The sequence below is a fragment of the Fistularia commersonii genome, chromosome 34 (assembly GCF_037954325.1).
Source record: "Fistularia commersonii isolate RoL2024-O1a breed Wild chromosome 34, RoL_Fcom_v1.0, whole genome shotgun sequence".
NCBI lineage: Eukaryota > Metazoa > Chordata > Actinopteri > Syngnathiformes > Fistulariidae > Fistularia > Fistularia commersonii.
The window spans coordinates 2,163,217-2,189,781 of NC_141317.1; the positions used below are offsets into that span (position 1 = coordinate 2,163,217).

General features: G+C 39.5%; 1 protein-coding gene across 4 annotated transcripts in view; it reads left to right on the forward strand.

Annotated features, from left to right (window-relative positions):
• Positions 1-24,974, forward strand: part of LOC147214188 (band 4.1-like protein 1) — a 43,129-nt gene extending 18,155 nt beyond the window's left edge. For 2 of the 4 annotated variants that reach the window (XM_086141473.1, XM_086141470.1), the window contains exons 4-23: positions 914-1,018; positions 1,566-1,608; positions 2,418-2,493; positions 5,237-5,455; positions 5,560-5,647; positions 5,739-5,891; positions 6,984-7,081; positions 8,746-8,921; positions 9,263-9,507; positions 10,045-10,083; positions 11,090-11,119; positions 12,047-12,202; positions 14,753-14,803; positions 15,110-15,526; positions 19,471-19,692; positions 19,855-19,908; positions 20,074-20,163; positions 20,290-20,370; positions 22,222-22,338; positions 22,451-24,974. In XM_086141473.1, coding sequence (XP_085997599.1) covers positions 914-1,018; positions 1,566-1,608; positions 2,418-2,493; positions 5,237-5,455; positions 5,560-5,647; positions 5,739-5,891; positions 6,984-7,081; positions 8,746-8,921; positions 9,263-9,507; positions 10,045-10,083; positions 11,090-11,119; positions 12,047-12,202; positions 14,753-14,803; positions 15,110-15,526; positions 19,471-19,692; positions 19,855-19,908; positions 20,074-20,163; positions 20,290-20,370; positions 22,222-22,338; positions 22,451-22,456 — 2,466 coding nt within the window. In that variant the 3' untranslated portion in view covers positions 22,457-24,974. The remainder of the gene's footprint in view (positions 1-913; positions 1,019-1,565; positions 1,609-2,417; positions 2,494-5,236; positions 5,456-5,559; positions 5,648-5,738; positions 5,892-6,983; positions 7,082-8,745; positions 8,922-9,262; positions 9,508-10,044; positions 10,084-11,089; positions 11,120-12,046; positions 12,203-14,752; positions 14,804-15,109; positions 15,527-19,470; positions 19,693-19,854; positions 19,909-20,073; positions 20,164-20,289; positions 20,371-22,221; positions 22,339-22,450) is intronic. The other 2 variants (XM_086141471.1, XM_086141472.1) reach the window with 2 other exon arrangements.
• Positions 24,975-26,565: the final 1,591 nt, after the last annotated feature.

Sequence of the window (26,565 nt, forward strand, 5' to 3'; positions counted from 1 at the left end):
TATTTTGTTTCAAATGAAGAAATTTCATCAGCTATAAATCGATGCTATGGCTGGCAGATGACCTCAGATGTGTATTGCCATTTTGCATTTGTCAGAAAATCCAGCAAATCCTCCATTCCCTGAAAATCTGTGACTGTGCCTGTTAACCAGCCTTTGTTCAGCCTCTTATTACTATCGATTGTTATTATTATTAATTCAGTTAACAACCACAATGCATTGAAAAAAGTTAATTATCTTTCATTATATGTTTTAAATTGAAAGCAACTAGTACTGAAAAATATGAGGTGGCCTAATGGCAGCGTTAGACAGAGAAAGTGAGATGGCACATGCACACACAGAAGGGACCTATTACTTCTGTTTCCATGGTAACAGGTGCTTGGTTGCTTTGTCTCCATAGGAGCCAGGTTTCCCTAGGAGATGAATATGGCGCGTGTGTATGTGTGTGTCCTTGTGTGTTTATGCATGTCTATGTGTGTGTGTGTGTGTGTGTGTGTGTGTGTGTGTGTGTGTGTACACCATTTGCCAAGGCCTATGCTACCAACAGAGTCCTTGTTTTCAACCCAGAAGGGGCTGGATAGAAAAAAGGTGTGGTCGATCACTATGCCACTGATCACGAGTGCGGTCCTCCTTCTCAACGGGGGAGGAAACGTTCAGTGGCTGAGGTGTCTCACCATCCGCAGTGAAATATTGTTAAATATGAATGAAGAAACACTTAAAAACTATCTTACCAAACTCACACATTCATTTATTATCATCATTTAACACATGTGTTAAACTCAATAGATTTTAAACCAGTGACACTGTGCTTATTACACTAAGCATTCTCTATTTTGTCTCATATGATCTGATAAACATGCTCATCTAAGTGGAACCGTGTTGTGTGTTCGTATACATCCATTGGTGTGTGTCACAGAAATTTGCCAAGGGCCAAACCCTGCTGGACATGGTGTGCGGCCATCTGAACCTGCTGGAGAGAGACTACTTTGGCCTTACTTTCCAGGACACAGATAATTCCAAGGTCAGTGAATCACCTTGCCCACCTTTGTTCTGTGCAATAACACTCCTACCTCATCTTAAGTTGCTGTTATCTTTGGTATTATTTAAAATTTTTGAATTTTTTGCACGGCGGGTGTGAGGTATCCTGTATGGTTTTACAAATATTTTATCTACATGTTTAACATAACTGATTTTAAGATCCAAAAGGAGGTCATCTTTGTTGGATTTTCTCTTGGTGCCCTTTTAACTTTAATTAACAACTTAAAGTCGGGTTGAGGTATACATGGCCTTTGACCTTTTAAAATATGATTAGACAACTTGGCCTTTTAAAAAATGGTGCAAGGGGCCACGGAAGCTCTAATGGCATACTGAGCAAGATTCAACTGGCATTTATAGCCCAATACTGGGAATTTCAGACGCTTTTATATTTTTTTGTCATGGAAATATATTGGGCTGTCAACAAGGGTACTCATTTAAACTGAGGAACAGAGGGTTACAGCGTTGCCAAAAAATGTGACTGATTTGACAATATCTTAACAGCTGTTGTCTGTTCTTTCTATGTTGATCAGAATTGGTTGGATCCATCTAAAGAGATTAAGAAGCAAATTCGGGGTAAGTGCAGGCACACATTTATATTCAGACATAAAATGTAATTTGTTTGTTTTTTGGTGAGTTGATGAGGATTTAGGTCTCTTTTGGGGCAACATTTATCTCAAACTGCTAAACGAATGTTAGAATTTACACCTAAGCAGCAAGGAATCACAAAATTCCAGTCCCCAAGATAAATGAATAAAGAAATTACTTGTAAATATGTAAACATGTATAACACAGTAACTACACAATTAGAAGAGGCGCAGTAGTCTTTTGAATGCAACTATTCCTCTTTAACCTGCAGGCACACTCAAATTATTTGTGTTAAAAATCAGACGTGGGATCATTTCCTCTTCCGGGTTTAATGATTTTGGTGATTATTGAGAAAAAGTAAAGAAAGAAAAAAGAAAAAGTTGGCTACTACCGAGGTAATTTCTCTGCCCAGCTTTAGTTCGTACATCTCTATTGAGGGATGATGGGGAGCAGATAAGAATAAATAGAGAACAAGTTGTCACAGGACTGGGAAAGGGGGTAAATCTCAGAGAAACTAGAGAACAATAAGAGAACAGCAGAGACAAGGAATGGAATAGAGACTTCTGGAAAAAGAATTGAAAAGACAGAGTGGCGGGAGGAACATTGTGCAAAAATTGACAGTCAATTAGAGATACATTCTGGCTATCTCTCTCTCTCATTCCAAAACACACACACACACGGCATGCATGTCATCCAATGGTGCGCACACTCACAAACACACACGCACTCACACGCACAGTCATTTTAAAAGAACAGACAACTCTTCACATAAACTTGCCAATGATTTGTCATCGCAGTGGGAGCCTGGATTTTGGGATTTTCTGTCAAGTTCTATCCCCCAGACCCGTCTGTACTCATTGAAGACATCACCAGGTAGGTATCTGCTACGCTGTGTCTTGTCTAATGATGAAAACATATCGCGCATTGGACTGACACAACGGCTGAAATAACTACTGATAATAATTGCTTCATGAGACACTTCTTTCACTTCTGGCAGGAAAATATATTTTGAACTTTTCAACTTGTAGTCTATATAAAGGCTTATGAGTTGCCAAATCTGCGAGTATCATTGCACAGTCACTATTAATTGTACATTCACAAATGCTTATATGATTAGACACAAATTACTAGATCCTTGCTTCTTAGATGTCCCTCATTTTAAAAGCATCTCATGAATACAATTCAAGCAGTCTAGATAGATAGATAAATACATACATAAAAAAAACTACATACATAGATACATACGTAGATAGATAGATAGATATGAGTTTTGAAAGAATCGGCAAGACATATGATTAGAAAAAAAAAAATGAGCAGGACTCTGGTGTTTTCTCCTGAGGAAGAAAGAGAGGGTTTAGTTCCTTCAAGTGCACAAGTCAGCTATTTTTAATGTATTCTACAAAGTTTATAAATGCTGACTGCACCCTCTCAAATTGAAACCAAAAGATGGATGATGGAAATGTCACCGTCTAAAGAGTTGCTAATTATAACATCACTGCCTTAAATGCATTTAGAAATAACAGTCAGATTGTCTGCGGTCCTCAAGCATACGTATCCTGGTGCCTCTCATCCTGAAAAGCAAAATTTTGTCGGAGCTTTTGTTAATAAAAATAAATCGGGCATCGGGGCTTTGTATCTGTTTCAGGGGGCAGTTGAACAGCTCTGAGTTTCACTGTAATGGAAAATAATGGAAGAACTTTTAGTGTAGCATAATATATGTCAGCAACACAACAAATGAAACTTAAAAAAGTCTTTTAAATCTCATTGATTGTAAAGATTTGTTCTTTCTCAGATCCCGGCTGACTAGATTGTTCATGCATACCTGACTCAAGATTTCAATGTCTTTTAACTTTTCGATCTCCGTGTGTATTTATTCATGAGGGAACTCCAGCAAGTATAGTCAGTACAGTAATGTCGAAATACTGCTGATCCTATATTTTACAACTGTAACACATTCATTCCAGACATTGTGGAAATTTATGTGGACGTTATGCCATCTGTTCTGTCCATGCCATCGTTCTCCCATCTGGATTTAGAGGAACTCCTCTCAGATCTAGGCTTTTTATTATACAAATCATGCAGAAATAGCTTCATTTCAATTTTTTTTATTGTAAAACAAAACATTGTTTCTGCAACCCTGGCAAAAGTAACTCCATAGAACTCCAGTTAAGGTTATTTTTTAAAAATGATTTTTCTCAAATGATATCAAACAATAGACCAATATTTAATACTACTTCTACTACTACCAATACTACTACTAATAATAATATAACACAGGTCAGGAGGTTAGAGCTGTCGCCCCTTGAACCAAACAGAAGTGTGATTCTCCGACTTCTTGTAGCCTGTCGAAGTGTTGTCGAGCAAGACACTGAACTCCTAAACCTCCCCCGGCGCTGCTTCAGTAAATGGCTGTCAACCACTCATGGTTCATCCATGATGGTCTAAATGCAGAGAAATTATTATCAGCATTAGTATTATTAGTATTGTTATATAGAATATCTTCTGATACAAGAATAAGGAGAATTATTATCATTTATAGTCTTATTATTATTTGTATAGTTATTTTATTTTTATCATCATCATCGTCATCGACAACCTTTTCCTTGGATTATTCTTAATAATTGCAATTGTTCTCGGAATATGGGGCGATCACACAAACACAATTCAACCAGTGTTTTGGTTTGATGCTAATTATTTTCAATGTTTTACAACACGGTACTCAGTTGTCAAGGAAAATCATTGAACTGTGCCAAGCATTATTATCTCTTCAGTGTAAACTAAGCAGTTAGCCTAACTACAACCCTCTGATTTAAAATAAAAAGGACAAAAGAAAATGTTGATACTAACATGTTGAATTTTTTGCAGATGTAATGTATACATTTCCATATCAAAATTTGGCAGACCTTAATGCAAGAATCAATTTCTGAAACAAATTGAGAACTAATAATAATTATACAAAGGAAGAGTTATCTAATTAATACTGGTAATTCTGATACTTCATCGTAAACATTTACTGAAAAGCAATGTTGAGCTTTGGGGTGCAAAAATTAATTGATCCTATAGGATTAGATTTGTCTATCAGGAAACCATACCACCTAGCATGAATTAAAACAATTAATCCATTGATTTTGAACTTTTAAACAAACAACTAAAACTCGTAGATGCATTGTAGATATTTGCCATTGCTCCTTTTAAACCCCCACCCCTTCCAAGCAGATTTGTTTGGCTCCTCGAAGCAGCCTTTCTATTAGCTTTTCTGGGACCTTTCACTTTATATGGCAGTTAAGTGTAAGATATCAGATTTTTATGATCAAGTAAGTCACTGTGAGCTTTGCAAGGTACCAATATATGCTTCTGTAATTTTATGTCCTTTTAAAGGATCACCTCATTGATGATCCTATTGAATAATATACATTTAATGAGATTTTGCAGTGGGCTTTTTGAAATGACAGTGTCCGTCCACTAGCCATTTGACTGCTCTCAGTATATCAATCATCACTTAAAGAGTTGAGCATTTCACTATCAGGCCGGCCGGATTTTCCCCGAATTCCTCTACACCAGAAAACAAGCAGCACCAGCAGCAGCATTTTTGTCTTTATCTACTGGGTTTCTTTAGGTACTACCTGTGTCTGCAGCTGAGGGATGACATTTTGTCCGGCCGGCTTCCGTGCTCTTTTGTTACACACGCCCTTTTGGGGTCCTACACTGTCCAGGCTGAGGTGGGAGACTACGAGCCCGAGGAGCACGGCCCCGATTACGTCAGTGATTTCCGCTTTGCCCCCAACCAGACACGTGAGCTTGAGGAGAGGGTGATCGAACTGCATCGCAATTACAGGTCAGGGGGAATATATGACTTGTTAAATTAAATGTCAAGGTGAGGTTGCTTGAATTGTGGGACGGGGGAAATGATGAATCACTTTTTTTTCGTCTCCACCATAGGGGCATGAGTCCAGCAGAAGCTGAAGTTAACTTTCTAGAAAATGCCAAGAAGCTCTCGATGTACGGAGTGGACCTGCATCATGCTAAGGTACTGAGAAAAGGACTGAGATATTAACAGTATATGGTACGCTGGTACGTCACGTCAAGACATCCTCGTGTGCCATGTCTGTTTTCACCAGGATTCCGAGGGTATAGACATAATGCTCGGCGTGAGCGCCAACGGTTTGCTCATTTACCGAGATCGTCTGAGGATAAACCGCTTTGCCTGGCCGAAGATCCTCAAGATCTCCTATAAGAGGAGCAACTTCTACATCAAGATTCGCCCCGGCGAGGTGAAATACACTTGTAATTTCTCGTCCTCTGCACGCTGATGTGCTTTGTCCTAGTCTAGTGTAAAATGATTGCATGCACTGGACCATTTCAGCTCACGAGTCATTTCGGCAAGTTTGAGGCAAGAAATCACACTATTCTCTTGATGTGCAAGCATAATAAATACTAATTTCATGGTTAGTTTCTTTAGAAATTTATCTTCAAAGTGGCATGTGACACCTGATGTGGAATGATTTTTGGGTGTTATTTATAGCCCGCAGAAGTACTACTTTTAAAGATTATACGGATAGGGTAGCTGATGTTTTTTTTTTTTTAAAGCTTTTCCTCCTTCTCAATTTATCTTTGGTCACTTTAAATGCCTCATTACCTCGCCATGGAGATTTACACTTTCACCAAGGGTTTTACTTGTGATGCCAGAGATGCATTATGCTTGCTCCGGTTTCCAACTTTCTCAAATTATTATGATCTGCTGTTTTTTTTTCCTCCACAATCTCTGTCCTTCGGGGGTATCTGCCATGTGTTTTATATCCACCATTAAACTGACATCGACATCTTCATCGTGAAGACCGAGGCCATTCAGTGCTAGACTTCTTTTTTTTTAATTTTTTTCAGTCCTAATGTCTCAAGCCAGCTGTCTCTTCAAATTTGCCAGAGGGGTCATCATTCTGTTTTAAAAGCCTTTTTACTCTTAACTGTGCCCGCATATTTTTTTATGAAGCAAAAGTTGGCCTTGTCTTGTACATGGACTGCTCTCCATGTTTAAAGACCTGTTATATCGCTAATAACTTATCGATCGGATGCCACCGCTCGCCTTCACATCACTGAACAGCTGATGGAGTGAGGGCACAAATGGTTAATTTGTAGGTTTCCTGCAGATGGAAAATCTACTTGATGTGGCAGGGCGAGACGCCGAAAATATTTCAGAGCAAACAGAATAACCATTGATTTTCCCATTGTTGTGGAGTAAACACAATTCACCCTGCCACTATCCTTCCATCCTTCCTCTCACTCACTCCCCTCACTCCTCTTCTCTTGCTTGCCCTTCCCCCCTTCCTCCTCTCCCATCACCTCCGCACCTTCCGTTCACTGCTCAGTACGAACAGTTTGAGAGCACCATAGGCTTCAAGCTGCCCAACCATCGGGCTTCGAAGCGCTTGTGGAAAGTTTGCATTGAGCACCACACCTTCTTCAGGTAGGACTCACAGAATCACGGTCTTCTCCTGCACTGCACCCTGGCACATTAGCTTCTAAACACACTGTGAAATGAAGTAGTAGGTAGTAGAGCTACCCGTCATGCGATTACTCATTACGCGAAACGCTGGTGCATACAAATGTGGATGTGGGACAGAATATTATATGTAGGATATCAAATACTTTTCTGCTTGTCATCTGTAAATTGAATGGGTCAAATATCACGTTATTTAACACATTTAAGCAAACGTCACACTCTACAGGCCTGTCTCAGAAAATTGGAATATTGTGATAAAGTTCTTTATCTTCTGTAATGCAATTTCAAAAAACGAAAATACTTTTTCATGATATTCTAATATTTCGAGATAGGATTTTGAGTTTTCTTAAGAAAATCAGCAATATTAAAATAATAAAAGGCTTGCAATATTTCAGTTGATTTATAATGAATCCAGAATGTATGACATTTTTGTTTTTGTAATGGCATTACAGAAGATAAAGAACTTTATCACAATATTCTAATTTTTTGAGACAATCCTGTACATTGGATATCAGTTTTATGATGAAGTCTGTTTTGGCAAAGTACGCTGTCAGTCTTAACCTTCTGCAATATTGGTGTCTGTAAAGGCAATCATTTGTAATTGACTTAAGATATAATTAAGGGTAAATACAACCAACAAGATTTTTTTTTTGACAAGGAGTAAATAAGGAATTACAAAACTGAGGATCCCTGATGAAACCTCATATTAAGCCATGGATTGATAATTCTAGTTTTGAAGGGGAAAGCAAAAAACAGACATTTTGTCTGTTCAAATCATTTATTTACCCTCCAAACTCTTATATATTACACAAATAAACACAGCTCTACCGCTGTTGCAACATGTTCAATTAGCTGTCAAATATGATTTTTCACCACACATCATCATTTTCACCAATCAGAGTCTGTGGATGAGTGGTGGCAGCAACAACCTCCGTTCTCTGAAAACAACATTTTTTTTTTAATCTTTTTTTAATCCTGTAAATTGTCTAAGATGACCATCCACCATTGAAATGACCCATTACACACACTTATTTTAGTCAATAATGGTTATACATGGACATGGTTGCCATTTTTTACTGTACTCACTGTTGCACTTGCACTTTGTGAGTTGCACACCAAGCTACGCTCAGTGTTTTACTTGCACTGCCAACACCGTTCATATTTATAATAATGTTTAAAATACCTTTTGCCAATACAAATCCAAAGGCAGCGCAGACACTAAAGTTAGAATTTCATTGTACAAGGAAACACATTTCCACACTGTACATATGACAATAAACACTTTAACTCTTGAATCATTTTCAAACACCCACGTATACTGTTTGTGAAGATGCTTATCAGCCAGGCCAATTTTGCTGATAAATCTTTTTGTGGCAACTGCACATACCTATTTAAGACATTTTGCCTCTCATCCAAGTACAGTACCATCTTCATTTCAGGTCCAATTAAACATTAATGCGTATGCACATTTCCAATTGGTCAAATACAGTCAATGTATAATTTAAGAGTTTGTAAAAATGAACACAGATGTACATGTCATGGCAAGCATGATATTCCAAAAAGATGGATCATTCAGCTGTGTTTTCATTCAAAAAGGATAACGGAATTTAAGGTATCCTTTTTTACAGGTTGGTTTCTCCAGAGCCGCCTCCGAAGGGGTTCCTGGTGATTGGCTCCAAGTTCCGTTACAGTGGACGCACTCAAGCCCAGACGAGACAGGCCAGTGCTCTGATTGATAGGCCGGCCCCACAGTTTGACCGCTCCGTCAGCAAGAGGTACTTGCTGCCCCGAAGTATAGATGGAGGTAAGAACGTTTGGCTGGTGCACTCTTCTTCCAGTATTCAGTGAATTTTCCGCCTCTTGTTGTGAGACGATTACACTGCATTCGAGTGTTTGCTCCGTGAGGTATAAGAATGTGCACAGTTAATGCAGTATGTTACTGTTTACAAGTCGATATCAATGTACTTGTCTTTCTCAGCTTGCGTTCTATTTATGTTCTCGTCTCACGCACCTCAAAGTAAATGATTCACCTGCTAGAACAGTTATCTGCACTTTGAAACAGATCTTGTGGAGTTCATATTAATTTTTTTAGTCTAGAAGGCTGATCTTATACCCTCGCAACCTCCTCTCCTTACTTAAATTCAGCCTCAGCCCTTGGTGACAGTATGGACCAGCTGTCTCAGCGCAGCTCCAGTGAACGCACGCAGTTCATGTCCCGAGAAGACCTCGATCAAGAAGGCAGCCTCGATTTAGAACACGATCAGTACCATATTCAGGACCAGGACCAAGATGAGGGCCATTACATTGACCAAGAACCGGCGCTCCACCAAGGTCACGAGCACTCGCGGGTCGCCAAAACGTCAACACCTACCAAGACTTTGGAGCCCAAGGTATCAGATGTGATGATTCATCTCTGTACAAATTCTCAGAAACCCGACTTCCTTGTCTGGTTTATGGTTGTTCAAAAAAGATTGAACATGTATATTTCAAGACATGCAGTATAAATATTTCTCTTGTATTGCTCTGCGTTGTTATCAGTGTATCATCAATGTAAATTGACCCTTGTTATTGCAACTTCCCTTCCTATGTGAAAACACTTTGGATGTCAGCTAATCCATCCAAAAGGTTCCTCTGACTAATCTCAAATAAAAGTATATTTCTTTGAGACTGCTTTCATCTCCCCTATTTTCCGTCTATTGGTTAATTCCTTCCATCTTCTCTCCCCCCCCCTTTCCTTTTAAGACTGCTTAGAAAGAAATCTCTCTTTAATTGTTCTTAAATCATCTCCCTAAACCTATCTTGACCCCACTGGCTCAGACGGTATTTGCTTTGCATCTAACCATTTCTCTTCTCACACATTGCTCATCATGCTACTCTCTTCTTTATTCTCTCTGACCTTTTGTCCTCCACCCTGTCCTCCACTGCAGAGTGAGGAGGCAGGCTCGCCTGTAGACTCAAAACCAGAGGTATTTTGGCCACGGGCACTTCTGTCTATGTGGTTTTGGTTCTTGTAGGTCATGCACTGTATGCTGTGTTTATACAACCTGTCCTTTATGTGATTGTTTGCCTCAAGAGGAAATGATATTTCTATTCATGCCATGATTTCCATGAATATTATCCATGGAAACTGCATGAATGGATCTTGAGATGAATGCTTAATATTCATTTATTCAGATTCTTCTCTCCCATTGCTCAATCAAGTCACTGGGAAATGTATTCTGTGGAAATTGATATTAGATTTCCTTCCTGGGTATTTAATTACCATCACTCTCATTTAGAATGTAAAAACACATTCAAGAGCACGTATCATTAACGGTATCCCCGTATGAAATCGGTGATTGATTGATATAAGCAGTATAAAAAGATGACCCTTGAGCGCTTTTGACGATGTTCCGCTCAGTCAGCCAGTCTGCTACCTACAGTGATTCATGGATCTTCCACTGTAAAGGAGCTGACATGCCAATTTAGTTAAATTCTTTATTTAAATGGGGCATTACATGTGTGCAAAATTGGGTCCTTTTTTTGCATGTCAATTAGTATTTGTTTGTATGTAGTTTTTGCAATGCTGCGTATATGTTGTTTCGTGTGTCATTAATCAATGGAAGAAATACTGTCATTGCAATTTGTACTGAGGATTCTGTCCATGAATGGTTTGATAATGTGTTCTGCAACTTTTTTAGACAAAGACCATTTCCCTCACCAAAGAAATACTTATTTGTTCTAAAAACTTAACCTTAGAGCCCCAAAACTTAGCACCAAGCCCCGTCAGTCGACTGTTTCTGTTTGTCTATCCATCTGGCTGCCTGCCTCTTTAGCTCACCTGCAGCACTCTTTGTCTCTGCATGCATCTGCTTTCCACTCCTCTCCCCAACCCCACCCACCCATCCTCAACAAAACTTTCAACTGCCTGCTTTGCTCAAACCCCTTCACTTCATCTTGCCCCACCTTGGGCGCCCTCATCTGTTGGACAAGGATGTGGCCACGCCACGGCCAAAACAGGAGGTACTGCTCGTCTTCTATTTTCAGTATTGTGCCGTCAGTATTGTCTCGCCATCACCAGGAATGCTGTGTTTCCCAATGTTCATGTCACTTACTTTACCGTTAAGATGCCGCCAATAGCAGCATTACTTGTGTTCAAACATTTAGACGAGAACTTGAGATAACCACTTTTTGTATATCTACTGTAAGACCCCGATTGTAAATTTCCGATCATTTATCATGATGTATTATCATTTTTTGTTTAAAAAAGCAGCAACACATTTATCTCTTTAAGCAGATTCAATGACATGATTCTATTGACAGCAGTGGAGAGAAACAAAATAATTCAATCAAATAAAATGACATACTTTTTCACACTACACTTTTACTACTATCTCATAATGAAATATGGTTAAAAGCTATTTCCTGTTAATGATTTTTACCCTCTGCCCGTCCACTAAGGAACAAGTATGTGTAATATTTACTTCTCATTCTTCTTTTTTCTCGACTTCCATCTTTTATCTTACTTTATTAGGTAAACAAAAAAGCGACATATTATATGGAGCTGTTAAATAATTTGCGCAACGGTGGAAAAATCACATTTTATAATCAAGTAAAAAAAAAGATGCTGCTAACAACCCTTGATCAAAAGAGCTAATAAACCATGAACACATAAAATACATCTAGCTAGATTGATGTTGTTTAGGGATAATAGAACTGGGAAATTATGAAGGGACTTCTACATTTGGATTATTTCCATTTTATGACATTGGCATGCTGAATGAGGACAATGGAATTTGTATATGATTCTACATTTGAGTTTACGCCTCATAATTACGTTAGGCAGCTTTTGATTCATCCTAATCCCACAGCAAGGGTAGACTTACATAGCAAAATTGATGTCACTTCTAAACTATTGTATCTTTGATTTTCCATGCCCTGTGTAAGCAGCAGTTCTTGGATAAGTCAGAAGATGTGCTACAGAAGCATCAGGCCAGCATCAATGAGCTGAAGAGGGCTTTGAGGCAGCCCAATAGCAAGATGGGCCAGAGGGAGAAACGTCTCTCGGCAGCTACTCCTCCTGGAGGAACCCCAGAGCGGAAACCAGTAAGATTCTATTCCTGAGCTACTGTACTTACTTTTCTCTGCCTATCAACCGTAACATTCACATAAACTCGAAAACTGTGGGCAAGGCACATCTTGTCCTGCGTCTTCCTTCACTTCTCTGAGCACTAAGCCAAAACAGGAAATGACACATTCATTTCTCGAAACCTAAAATCATGAAAATATGCATCAATGTTTGCTGACTGATGGACCTCCCAGTGCCTTTTCTTGCTGTGCTTTTATAGTTGTAATGTAGCGTGACAATGATAAGAGGAGTGTATCTAGTTAGCTAATGCAACTGTTTACTCTATGTCAACATAGGCGACTGGTGATGCCAAAATGCTTGACAAGCAAGATGCTTTTGCAGAAACTCTGGATAAATGCTCAAAAGAGGAAAAGAGTGAGACGTATTGTATGGGTAGAGGCATTTTCAATATTCATACACCTTGGCAGCCTTTGCAAACTGAAACTACAACAAATCAGGATACACAGTATGCAGCGACGGGACATTCAGAAATCGACCAAATGGATGAAACAGAGGCATCTAATGAGCCCCGTGGTGGCGTGTTCCCGAGGAATTCCATTCATGAAAATGGATATGATCACTTAAATGACAAACACAACAATGCGTCTAACAGCAGGAAGGCAAGGCATTGCCGGCAAAGCGATCATGACGATAAACCAAAGAGCTTTGAGAGTCCAGTTGCTGAGGATTTTCTATCAAAGCGTAATGGGGTCAGAGCTGTCAGTGACAGCGAGCCTTGTGAGACATGGAAAACAAAAGATCCCAGCACCGAGGGTGCAAAAGATTGCAACCAAATTGGGAACTCGCACTCTGAAGTTACCAAAATCGTTCCCCTGAAGCCACAGAGATCAAAGAAGTCTTTGAAAGAGAACAAAGGTGTCTTGAACTGTCAGGCTCTGAAAAGTCAGTCCAACAGAGGTGAGGCGGAGGCTGCAAAGATGACAAAATCAAAAGGCAAATCCTGTGAGACAGGGAGACGAGTGGATGACGACATTACGTCGCCATCTGCCTCAGGTATGGTCAAAGAAAACCCGGCCATCAACAAATACCACGGTGAACCCGCGACTTCATATCACCAGCTATCTCAGCAGATTAAGTGCGGGTTGCCTGGATACAGAGATTTTAGAGATCGGAGCGAAACAAAAAGACACGGTCAGAGGACCACAGCTGACATGAAACATGAAGATCTTTTTCAAAACAACACGGAGCTAAAGGAGCATCTCCTTTATAGCTGTAACTTCCAGTCAGCCCCTCCCCGAACTCTCCCTCTGAAAAAGCAGTGGTCCGACGACAGACAGAGAAGCTCCGACACCAGCCACATCCACTGCAAGACGCTCAGCCAAGAAACAAGCAAGCGGAAGCAAGCGGTAAACCACCTGCCCCCTAACCCTGTTTATCTCTCATTGGAAAGTAGAACATTGCATGAGCTTCCAACAATGTCATGCAAATCTTGTTTCTTTTTACCATCTAAAAAGAGAAAATAAGAATCTCTCTCTCTCTCTCTCTCTCTCTCTTTCTCTCTCTCACTCTCTTTCTCACACACACACACACACACATTCACTTCAGAAGTCATGCGGCTGAGTATGAAAAAGCAAAAATTTTTGCTCCCCTGCATCGCATCATTGACCAACTTTATTCACGTCCAGAGACCATCAAGCTTTTTGCGTTCCCCTCTTGTTCCCTCCACGAAGCTTGACATCTGCTTGACCATTTCAGAAACCTAAGGCTCCCGTCCCTCCCTCCCTTAACGTCTAACATTAAAAACAGGTCTCTCCTTCCAACATCCTCACATTCAAAGGGTGGTTACTGTTGCAAGGAGCATTAGACCTTTCCACTCTTTTTCTTAAAAATAAAGCGTTTCCACATAATTTGAATACAATTTTGTGGATGGATGAGAAAGACACTTGAATCCCACGCTCTGTCTTGGCACCCCTGTAGCAAAGGCACAGAATGGAAAAGGCAATTAAATGTTGTAACAGGCTGCAGAGTTGCCAAAGTATTGTAGGGTTTTTAGACATTTTCACCTTATTTTCCTGAAAGGGATATTCAAACTCTAACCTTTCAGTGCATGGCATTACAATTGCAGTAGTGGTCATTTTCAATTATGTCAGCCTTTTAAAATGTATCCTTCTCGCATGCCTCTGTAAGTAGCTTTTAGCTTTAAATCACTGGAGAAGTTTCAGTTGAAAATGTATTTCAGCATTAAATCTAGAATGTGATGGATGTATTAATTGTCTCCATTTGCAAATAATAATACATCGAACACTGTCTGGGACAAAAAAATATTTGCATGAAAGCAGAAAGCATCGGCAACTTGGTTTCTCTAAATGGGAAAATTAATGCTTTTATCAGCTGTGTGAGGTTTAGTGAAAGAGAAATCCTTCTTAACTTGTCTTGTTTCTTAAACAGTCACATGCTGAAGCTATTAATGGGAGTTATTGCTCATGGGTGTCACTTGAGAAATTAAAAGTAGCAATTATATGAAGTAATTGCTAATGTCAAATATGTGTCCTTTTCTTTTTGAATAGGACACACCTCCAGCACCTGCTATACATGAGGAGCCCCTAAATGAAGCCTTGGTGAGTGCTATCAGTATTCAGTATTTAGTAATCAGTATTTTTCCCTACTCCAAAAGAGTACACAAGTTGTTTTCTGAATATCAAAGATGGCATTAATGAGTCCATCGCTAATCCAATGGGTTAAACTAACCTATAAATAAGGATGGTAATGATGGACGATTGTAATTTTTGTCAGTAATGCTGTAATAAGCCCTTTTTAGTTTGTTTCATAGAGTCTCTTAAAGCAACTTGATTTATCGCTATTTATATCATATGAAGGCGCAATAATTAAAACATACTAAAAGTGGTCATGACTCTACTTTGCAGCAAGAACCATGGGAGAGACGCCTAGGCTCAGTCTCAGAAGATGATCAGGACCACGAGAGCCTGTACCTGAAGGAGACACACCTTGGCATTGAACGCAAATGTTCCAGCATCACAGTCAGCTCCACATCCAGCTTGGAGGCTGAAGTAGATTTCACCGTCCTCACCGACCTCCAGACCGGTATGGAGGAGTTCTCCAGGGGAATGTCTGAGCTGGGAGAAAGGGACCTATCACCTGATGGGGGTCTGTGCCTTGGAATTGACTTCCTACCGCAACAAGGCCCCTCTGAACCTTCTCCTCCATTACTGTCCAGAGGAGCCAGCAGCAGCCCCCCGGCCAAACAGTTCCAGACCGAAGAAGCCCGACCAGATGTTAAACGGTCTGACGTTCAGGTAGACCATCAATCTGCTATCCAAAAGGTATGTTCACAGCAACTAACCGGAGAAGTATCTTCTCTTGCAGTCTCTCAAAAGATGTTCCTCTTGTTTCTTCCTACATTGAATGCTCTCTAGTGGGGTTTTTGAACTGATGTCATCAACATTTTCAGCAAAACAACATATTTGTGTTTTTAATAAAAGAACTTGTCTTTTAGCTAATATATACTGAACACTCGTGCTGTGCTCCCTAGATGTTGTGGCAGAAGGGTTGCATTAGGAGACTGCCCACTGTCCATGGTGGCCCACAATTCCAGTGGTTTCTAGGGGGGGGCTGAGACTTTAACCCTTTAAATCAGGGGTGTCAAACATACGGCCCGCGGGCCGGAACTGGCCCGCAAAGGGGTTCGATCAGGTCCGCAGGATAATTTGAAAGTGAAAAAATGCATAAAAGACAAGGAATTATTTTTTTTAATTAAATGCAATTCGAAAATTTTCCGCGAGGGTGTGCACTATTTTGGTCAGAGAAGAAGACAATGCGCATCATCAGACGGACCAATCAGCAGACGCTATCAATGCACCTCCTGCTGCTTGTTATGACGTTTTTTTCTACCCTGTTCTTCACCTCCCCGCTACACCCTCATTAGCCAAAATGTTGTTATCAAAACAGAGAAAAGTAGTTAAAGAGTGTAGAATTTTCAAAGAAAAATGGACTACGTCCTATTATTTACGGAGACGCACGGGTAACCTTTGTGCTTGGCGTGTTTGCAACAAGTTTCGGTATTCAAGGAATATAATATACGGCGCCACTATGAGACTCATCACAGCGAAAAGTATGACAGCTTGCAAAGACAACTGAGCAGAGATAAGATCGACGAATTGCTGGCGGGTCTGAGGAAACAGCATCCACTTTCACCCATAGCCGAGAAATCAGTGATGCAGCGGTAAAAGCCAGCAAGCTAATTGCTAGCGAAAGTGTGCAATTTAATGTTAGCCACCAGCTTCACTACTCAAAAGTATGGTGGAATTCTACTGTTCATGCAACTCCATACATTTTCAGTATGTATTGTATGAGTATGCATGTTTCATGGATGAAGTTTACACATTTATAGGACAAGTGAATACTCTCATCCTTACACATTTAATAGCACCCTTTTTAGTTTGTAAGGTGTAGGCAGGGATTCCATTTAGATTTTATATACACATGTGTAAATGGTTTAAAAATCCCTTTCTTCATAAGTCTCATTTGATGTTAAAGTGCATTACTATATTTTTCAATACCAATTACTTGTTAAAGTTTTGTGCCTTTGTACAATCAGTGGGATCGCATGATCACATGATTGCAATGCATACATGTGAATGATAAAAGTAAATTGCACTTTTTGGTCTAAGGAAATATGAGGTGTTTCATGAAATGTTTTGTAAAAGGATTATTCATTAAATTCCAAGATTTTCCTAATGTCCTTGTACTTCTTTACACCAAAACAGAGGAAAGACATGATATTTTGGTTATTTATTGCTGAGTATGCTATCATTTTAATGGTCTGGCCCACTTGACATCTACCTAGGCCGTATGTGGCCCGCCATGAGAAATGAGTTTGACACCCCTGCTTTAAATTAATCGCAGAGAAAAAACATGTTTCAAAAAATACTGTTAGCATAATTGCAATTTGCATCATGGAAAATGATGACTACACTGACGCACAATGTGATTAGCACAGTGGACAAGGCAAGTGAAACTCTGTTTGTTGAAGGGAAATTTGGATATGAGGCATTTTTGCAGATGAAAGTATAGTAAAAATGCTGTTCCTTGTACTAAATGTGGAAAGAGATCATTTGAATTACAAGTGCACCTCCACCATTTGTCACCGCCTCAATGCTAAACATGTTGGAGCTAGCATGCAAGTCGATAATATTAGCGTTGTACAACACAAAGGTAGCTAATGTTAACTTAACTGTGGAAGACAAGAGCATTGCTAATACAAGCGAGCAGAGTGTCAACAGTCAAACTTGACCACGTTGGGGCTCGAATTCAGCAAAATTGCAAAGTCTGTATTGGATAAATCAACCAATTCACAGACGAGATGGATCGCTGTGGACTGTAGCCCGCTCAGTTTTCCGCATTAGCAGATAAGGGCTTACCGGAGGCACTGCAGATTGTCTCAGCTCTTGAGAATTATCAACTGCCATCCAGAAATACAATGTCAAAACAAACGCAGCAGCTTCATGAAGATAGAAGGGAAGTAAAGTGTGTCATGACAAAAAGAGACACTAATGTGTTTTCTGCAGTCATCTATTGGTCTGTGTTGTAAACTGATTTTGAAGAGTAACTTCACTCCCAGCGTATTGATTCATTCCTCAAACAACCTTACAAATGTTTTGTCTGACGTCAAAAATTGAAATACGATTAAAATGCAACAATTAGCACATGTTAGATGTTTTGGAGAGAAGGTCAGAGAAGCCAGACTGAGATTGCTCGGTCATGTACAGAGGAGGGATAGTGAATATATTGGTAGGCGGATGCTGGAATCAGAAGTCTTGAGGAAGACCAAAGAGAAGATTTATGGACGTAGAGAGAGAGAGGATATGAAGGCAGTTGGCATGAAAGAGGAGGATACAGAGAATAGGGTTAGATGGAGAAGGTTATTTCGCTGTGGCGACCCCTGAAGGGAAAAGCCGAAAGGAAAACAAGAATAAGATCAAAATGCAATAATTTCCATTTCTATCTTTCTGTGACCGGTTCATTTCTTTTCCTGCAACTAGGTGGCTCAATTACCTACAATCTAACTATTTAAACACGAATTTGCAAAGAAAATTGAGCTTTCAAAGGAGTAATATATTGTAAAAAATGTTAGATTCTTACACAACTCACATCCACTCATATAATTCACTGCAGATTGTAGATGAAATGTTTGTTTTTGTTCTCGCCATGCATTTCACTAGACGCACATAAACTACATGCAAGACAAACCCATTCAACCAAGATCAGGTCCAAGACCCATTCTTAGACAATATACCAGAAACTAGCAAATGTCTCCCTTCACAAAGAGAATCATGACCTGTATGACCGAGGACCTTAGCAGATGGTGCAGACAACTGTTTTGTCAAGACTAGTTTAGAGTGTATCCTTCCTCAGTGTAGAATATTGACTGTGGACATAGTGATATTGAACAATTAACCATATATGTTTACTTGCAATCTGCACATGCGCAGACTCTCTGTAGGCAGGCTCATGTCTATTGGTACGAATTGCTATCATCACCTGTGCCCTGCTCTTCAGTAAAATAACTAAGTGCTACTCCAATATCTCCGGTCGTCTTTTACGCAACACACAACACTCAGTTTAGCCGCAATGTAGACCTAAGCGCTACCCAAGTCTCTGACACAGTTTGATTACAAACAAGCTGTTGATGACTCAAAGCAGTTTTCCCAGCACTTGTTGGATGGCGTGAAATGAAATGTGAACAGCAAAAAAATCATTGACACAAAACGTGTAATCCCAGCTGCGTTTCTCATGCATTTCATCGTGTTTGTTTTTTGTCCCCCTACTAGCATTTGTCTGACAGTTAATTGCTTAAATAAGAATAAGGTTGCACAAAATAAATGTTTATAAGAGTCTCTAAATCTGAAACCCGATGAAGGCAAAGTCAGAGCTTAAGTCTGGTTATGAGCTGGACAGATGGACAATGTGTCCGGATTTTAATGCTCTCTTCTAAGCCGAACAGAAGAATCATGATGATTATAACACCTTCCGTTTTTCATTTGAATAACATGTCGTCCATCTGGGTTTGACATTACCGTCAATTTTTTTTTCCATTTGCTACAAATTTTCTTTTGCTTCTTTTGTTTCAGAAGCGTGAAATCAAATATTTTGATTTTGGAGGCCCTTCCAATTATATGTTCTGGCTTTTAAGCCTTTTTTTTCTCTACGTGATCAGAAATTCAAGGTCATAAATCCTGAATAATACATTTTTGTTTCCCCCATCAAGCCTGCAGTGCCCAAAAAACCAAAGAGGTCAGTGCCAGTATCGTCATCATTGGACAGAGAGCAACCACACCGGGAACCCAGTCGCATTATCACTGTCCCACCACTGAGCAGGGAAGCCAGTGATGTTATAGCCACTCCGACAGTAAGAAAGACAGATGTCAGGACAGAGACTCAGCCTAATGGGTCAGAGGTCACTACAACTATTGTGGAATTCACAGATCAGGTAAACCCCTAACACTGCAAATACAAAAGTCATTTAATTTGGAGGTAAACATGAACAGCATATTACAATCGATATGTCATTTTAAGTCTGTTTTTCAGATGTCATCATTTAAGTAGAAAAGATTAAAACTTAAATTATGAATAACTCAACCTCTTGTTTCAGGATCATGGTCTCAGTGGACTAAGTGAAGTTTCTTACTCATCAAGTGTATCCCCCGTGAGTACAAACAGGGGGACTCCATAGCACCTCTATTTTAACTCATCCCGCCGCACAATCTTGCAAACTGGATATTAAGATAAAATACGTTGCTTCTGATTATAACCCCTAATATTCTTAAATGTATGTATACATGTTAAAATGATGCTCACTTTATATTCTCAGGTACACATGGGCAGTCTGGGAAGAGAGGCATCAGGGTCGCCCATCCTTGTCACTGAAAATGTTACTTCAGCTACCACGCATGTCACAAAGGTAGATAAGTAGAACAAATATAAACAATTAAGTGTATAATAATGATACAAAGGACCCTTTTAAGTAATGCTTTGTATAAATACAGTCAGTTGAGGGTGATGCATGATAAGTTGCTATGTATTGCAGACAGTGAAAGGAGGCTATTCAGAGACTAGGATTGAGAAGAGGATTATAATCACTGGAGATGATGACGTAGACCAGGAGCAGGTAAGACAGAGATTGTTTCGAAATAAGTCAGTGCACAGAAGAACATGTTCTTTCATCTGCACTGCGTAAGGTTTTGCACAGCCTCATCTCCAATAGGACACCCATAGCAGCTCCAGATATTCTTCACTTGAACAGGAGAGCAGATCGTTAGAACACATAATGAACTATTCCGTGTTTTCCACAGTCAGCCGAAGTAGTTAATGGACCCATTTCTCACTGTGTGTGTGTGTGTGTGTGTGTGTGTGTGTGTGTGTGTGTGTGTGTGTGTGTGTGTGTGTGTGTGTGTGTGTGTGTGTGTGTGTGTGTGAGAGAGAGAGAGAGAATGTGTGTGTGTGTGTGTGTGTGTGAGAATGTATGTGTTTATGTTTACAATGCTGGAATAGACCTTTCCCTTGGTATGGTTTCTGTGGAAGTGCCTATTCCTAATTTTTAACATTGTAAAACTGCAGTCCCTTCACAGTCTCTCCCAATGGCACTAACTCGGTGGAACCCACATAACAGCAGAAACTAAACTAACAGTTTTCTGTGAGCCTTTTTTGTCATCTCCACAGCAACAGAGAACAATTGGCATTTCGTATCCAAACACTCTTAAAATGGAGGAAGATGAAAAATGCTAAATAAAACAGCTTATACATAACTTAATGTTTGAAATACAAAAGAGTTAAATCTCAGATCCTATAAACTCCATATGGAGTAAGGGTGTCTTATTTTACTGGCAAAACATATTCTCAGTGTTTAAGTCTCTCATTTGCAGCATGTACATCAGCAATTAAAGATTTACACACATTTTGATTTTAACTGTAGTCTCTGTATTTAAAATTTGGTAAGTCATTTTATCCTTTTAGCAGTGAATTGCAAAAATATAGAAACAGAAGAATGGGAGTAGTGCAGTGGTTAGTGCTCCAGCCTCACAGCAAGAAGGGATTATGCATGTTCTTTCATTGTTCGTGTGAGGTTCCTTACAGGTTCTTTCTACAGTCCAAAAACATGGACTTGGTTCATTGGAGACACTAAATTGGCCAGACGCCTGAATGAGAGTGAATGTTATAGCTGATATAAGCTCTAGGATCCCTGTGACCCTGAGTGCTAGGATAATGGATGAATAGAAGAATTAAAAAAAAAAAAAATTATATTTACAATGTCTTTTGGCATCCTGGTTTTTTAAAATAAATCGAGATCTATATCAAATGATCTAGTGGATGATAGCCAGCTTAAATTCTGAGACTCAAGTTCAAAGATGTCTCTGCCTCCGCAACACATCTTTGTGAGGTCTAGCTGCGCTGCCTCTCTTTGAAACACGTACTCCAAAATCTGGCAATGCATCTTCAAGGAAAGACGGTTGGTTTCACTGCAATGCGACTGGGCTGATTTTCCGACTGGATAATAGACATTAAAGCATAAATTAGAAGGTAAAAATGGAAATAAAACGTCCCTTGATAAAGCCACATTAACATTTCCAGATGAGGAGAGGGTATGAGAAGCCCACAGCATTTCATATTATTGCTGCATATTGTGATTTTAGGTTGTCTTTGTCTGAGCTTCAGAAAAAAAAAGGAAATGGCATCAAGTTCAAAATAATCCTATTACGGTTATTTGGTTGTTATTCTGTTTTAATGTCATTAATTTGACCGTGAATAAATGCATACGTTTGAGTTAAAGTGAAATTTTGAAAAATTCAAATGCTAACATATTGGTATTAGCCTCTTGGACAGTGTTGTGGGGATATACGTTTGTAAAGGTCAGTTTAAGAATTTTCTATCTTTTAGTGGCTTGAGGTGATAAAGAAATAATCAGGAAATGTCCTGTACATAATTACTCAACCATTTCTAATAAGCATGTCTTTCCTTGCAGGCATTGGCTATTGCAATTCAAGAAGCTAAGCAGCAGCATCCAGACATGCAAGTGACCAAGGCGGTCGTTGTCAGGGAAACAGAATCATCCACTGAAGATCGCAACAGTACATCTGAGGTACAGGTGCCATCTTGCCTCTTTAAGATAAAATGTGGCCAGAATTTAACCTCGGCATATCCCATGAGGTTGGGGGATTTGTGGATGACTATCTCTTCTTTTGTACCTGCAGTCTTGACTTCGCAAGATGAGAGTGCCCCCCTTTGGACGAGATGTGAAATTGTCCCTCATTTTTTTCCCGCCATGCCGGTGACACGCTGTTGAAGTCCCATCCATTTTAACATGCGTCTACACAGTCACAGTTCCGATCCAAAAGTCTTTCGGTTTCAATTTGATTTAAGCTTTTACTGACCTGTGTGAAGTCACTTTTGTCCCAACATGTGCTGCAGAAAACAACATTCCGTGTTTTTCAACACGCAACTAAATTTCAAATATCTGAAATGACTTGTGCAATCTGTCTTGATGGATGAAGTGCCACATCTTGAAATAACCTGTGCCATTCTATTCTTTTAAACTGAGGAATTCAAAGTTAGGTGTCTCACTGGTACATATAGCCCACTGTATGCGTCAGTGGCCTAAAGTCACCTTTGACTGCTACACAAAAGGCAGAATACCACACAAACACCTGGCTTCTAAACATTCCTCCACTCATACTTTGTTGATAAATTATATAACCAATGGCATGTAGCTCCATTACTGTTACAGCATCAGTGAGAGCAGAACTAATCCTATGTTTAGTTTCATTCCAGTGTGTTACCAGTCAAATTAAGAGTAGCCTTTAATAACCCCGATATCTCAAACAAACACTGGTGGATAGAAACAGTCACACACCGACCGAGCCCATTGGTGAAGCATTTAAAGGACCAAAGGCTGAATAATATTTCACTTCTGTAAAATGATTTCTTTTATCACATGTGAGAAACACTATTTTTCCTTTTTTTTTTTTTTTTTTGCCATAGTGCTAATTCTCGCTTCTGGATAAGAGGAGTAACAACCACACGGTGCATCTGTTGTTTTGTTCATCAAAATGGAGATGAGTCTTGTTGTTGAGCATGCTAATGTTCCAGAATGAGCAGAATGAGATATTCTTTCAGTCGTCCACTGAATATAATACCACCTTGTCTAGTTGTAGAATAGGCTCTCACCAATTGCTCAAGTCGCCAAACGGGCTGCGTCGGTAAGAATAGTATTTCAGTTTCTGTTTGCATGATAGTTTCTTGCATTATTGGACTGTAATTGAGTAATAGAAGATATAAGAATAATGGATGATGATATCCAGGGTGACGTGCCGGATCATAACAGAGGCAGATATCCCCAGAAAATCTCAAATAAAATCTGAGTTGTGACATCTAAAACAGGAAATTAAGCTTTCAGGCAGGAAATGAGGAGTATTCATCAAAATAAAGAGGGACATATCAAGCAGACGGTGTAGTTTTTCAGTGCTACGGTTCAGTCATTGCAGTGGTGTCTTCATCATTCACAACATATATCTCATCTAGGCCACTAATGATGTTCTCTGTATATTTCTAGTTTTCCTGAGGAAATACCATAGCCTTCTCTGTGAAAGAAAACAATACAGGACTGTCCACATTATGCTGTGGGGACTGAGCTTTTTTTCTGCGTTTTATACAAAAAGAGAAGAAAAAAAATGTTTTCTTTATCTTCGAGACACCCTGTACTGCTGAAAAGGTACTACTATGCATCAGAGCCTGTCCCACCCTCCATCAGGCGAAGTGCATTGTTACGCGTATTGGATAGTTTGAGCATTCATTTTGTGTGATCGATACATGAACGTTGCGAATTGCAATATGCCAATGAAGGTAACTGTCATTGTGTGAACTCTTGATTTTTTTGTATGAAATACTTTAGCTTTCTTTGTACAAACTAGATAGTTTTCACTACTGAAGTGCCAGAGTGCGTTGAACAAAACTTGACATGGCGAGGTGTACCTTCGATCGGAAGTTTTCTTTTTCACATTTTTTTTTTTTTTTTTGTCCAGCAGTAAAAATAATTTGAAAAAAATTATCAATGATCAATTAAAAACAGTATTAGAAACTGGCATGTCAGGTTTATTAAGGTATTACTGAGCTATTAGACTAAATTTTACATGTGTAGTGTAACTGCTGTTGTGATTTTCCCATTTTGGTTCCTAGTCATTTAAAGTGATGGTCAACTAATGAGAGTGTCGAAATAAAACAAGCAAAACAAAACAAAACAACAAAAAAAAAAAAATATATAATAAACCAAAAATATAATTAAAAAATGAAAAAAAAAAAAAGTAAAAAAGCATCCTGGCGGACCCTTGTACTGTATATTTGGTGCTGTTTGGTGGATTGTGTGAAGTAGTTCATGGTCATGGAACAATGTACTCTAGGGGGCACCAGATACCTGAAATTAAGGACATTTGCCACAACATCATACTCAGCTGAACTCCATCTCATGAAGCCTCAGTGACGGACAAAATGATCCAAATCTTTTTCCGATTAGCCAGTTTTGTCGAAACTTCCTTCTCTTCCTCCTGTGCTGAATAGGATGTGTTTGAGACGTTTGGCCTCTACACCCAGTCCTCTCCTCTGTACAAACCCCATTCCTGCTCCATCACTTCTGCGCTACTGCTCTCCTTTGCTCGGTGCTGTGTCTTTGCTGTACAAGTGCATTCTTCTGAAATGAATAAATAATAATAATAAAAAAAAAAAGGACGCAAGAAGGCAAGGCCTCTTCAACTCATCTATCTTATTGCTACTGGTATACATGTATAATGTGTTGTCCATAGTGCATCCCAACAATCATAAAACATTGAGCACAAAATAAGGTTTTAATTACTTACATGCCATATGGTTCATTCATTTATTCATTTATTATCCGTATGGCTCGTCATGCACTCAGTGTTGTTGAGTGCTGGAGCCTATTCCAGCTGTCATTGGGTTGGAAGTGGCGTTCACCACGGACCAGATGCGTCGATCACATGACCACACATGCAACCGCTCACGCTCTCATTCATACATCTGAGCAATTTAGAGCCTCCAATAAACCTAAGGCATGTTTTTAGACTGCGGGAGGGAACTAGAGAACCTGGAGGAAATCCACAAACACAAGGAAAGGACATGCAAACTCCACAAACAAAGACCCTGAGATAAAAGTGTGTGAAATTTTACTTGCCCAATTTCACACCCCGAATGAGTAACTTAAATGTTTTGTCAGTAAGTTGATACCCATGCATCCTATGAAAATGGTAGGATCTGAGATATAACTACTCTGTATGGCTCTGGTTCACAAGTTACATATAGTCTTAAAAGCTGCAGAACCCAAAGGAAACCCACGCAGACACAGGGGAGAACACGCGGAAAGGACCCCCATGGGACCGCCGTCTTGATGTGCGGTCTAATCACTGTGCACCGTGTCGCCTGCTGAGTGGTTATAAGAACAAATGACCTTAACATTGGAGCTGTTTCTCAGTTTGCCTTCTAAGATAAAGGTATACAAAGAGAAAACTTTTCAACGAAAAGGTCCTCACATGTTCCCCTAAATTACTTAACTGAAGTAGGTGCTCTACTAACCCAATTGGTGCTGTGACAAATTCACCGTTGAAAATAAATACTGTCCCCATTTCTTGCAAAGCATTGCTGTCCTCTTACCTATGAAGACAGCACCCGACAGCGATGACGTGTCCTCACACATCGATGAAATTATTGGGGCAGCGTTTCTTCGCAACATTTTTTCGAATCCAGTAAGACAGTGTGTCTTTCTACTTGCTTGTCTTGTTAATAAGCAACAACTGGGCCAGAATAGGAAGCGATGACACTGTTCAGTACAACAATTAGACAAAACAAAAAGTGCAAAGAATGAAAACAATGCCGTGAGTAGAGGCAAATATATAGTGAAAAGCATGTCAGTGGTTTAAATACTAACAATATGGAATTTCTTTGGCAAGCTTTGATAGTCAAGTGAGCTATTTCTGGTCTTGGGCTTGATTCTTAGCTCAGCTTATTCTATTAATCGTCAAGGTCACATAGAAAATACTGGACAGTTGTTGTCAGCGATTTATCACAAACAAGGGGTGGGCCAAGGAAAAAGCTTTTTACATGAATGACATGTATACACAGACTCTCTTTCTTTTTCCATTAATATCGTAAAAGGAAGCATTTTACCCAGGGGTGACAAACTCATTTTGGTCCGGGGGCCATATACTGCCTAATTCAGGGGTGGGCAATTATTTCTTATTTAATTTTTATGCCCGGGCCAACGAGGTATCAAATAAATTGAACAAAATGAAAATTGCAATTGAAA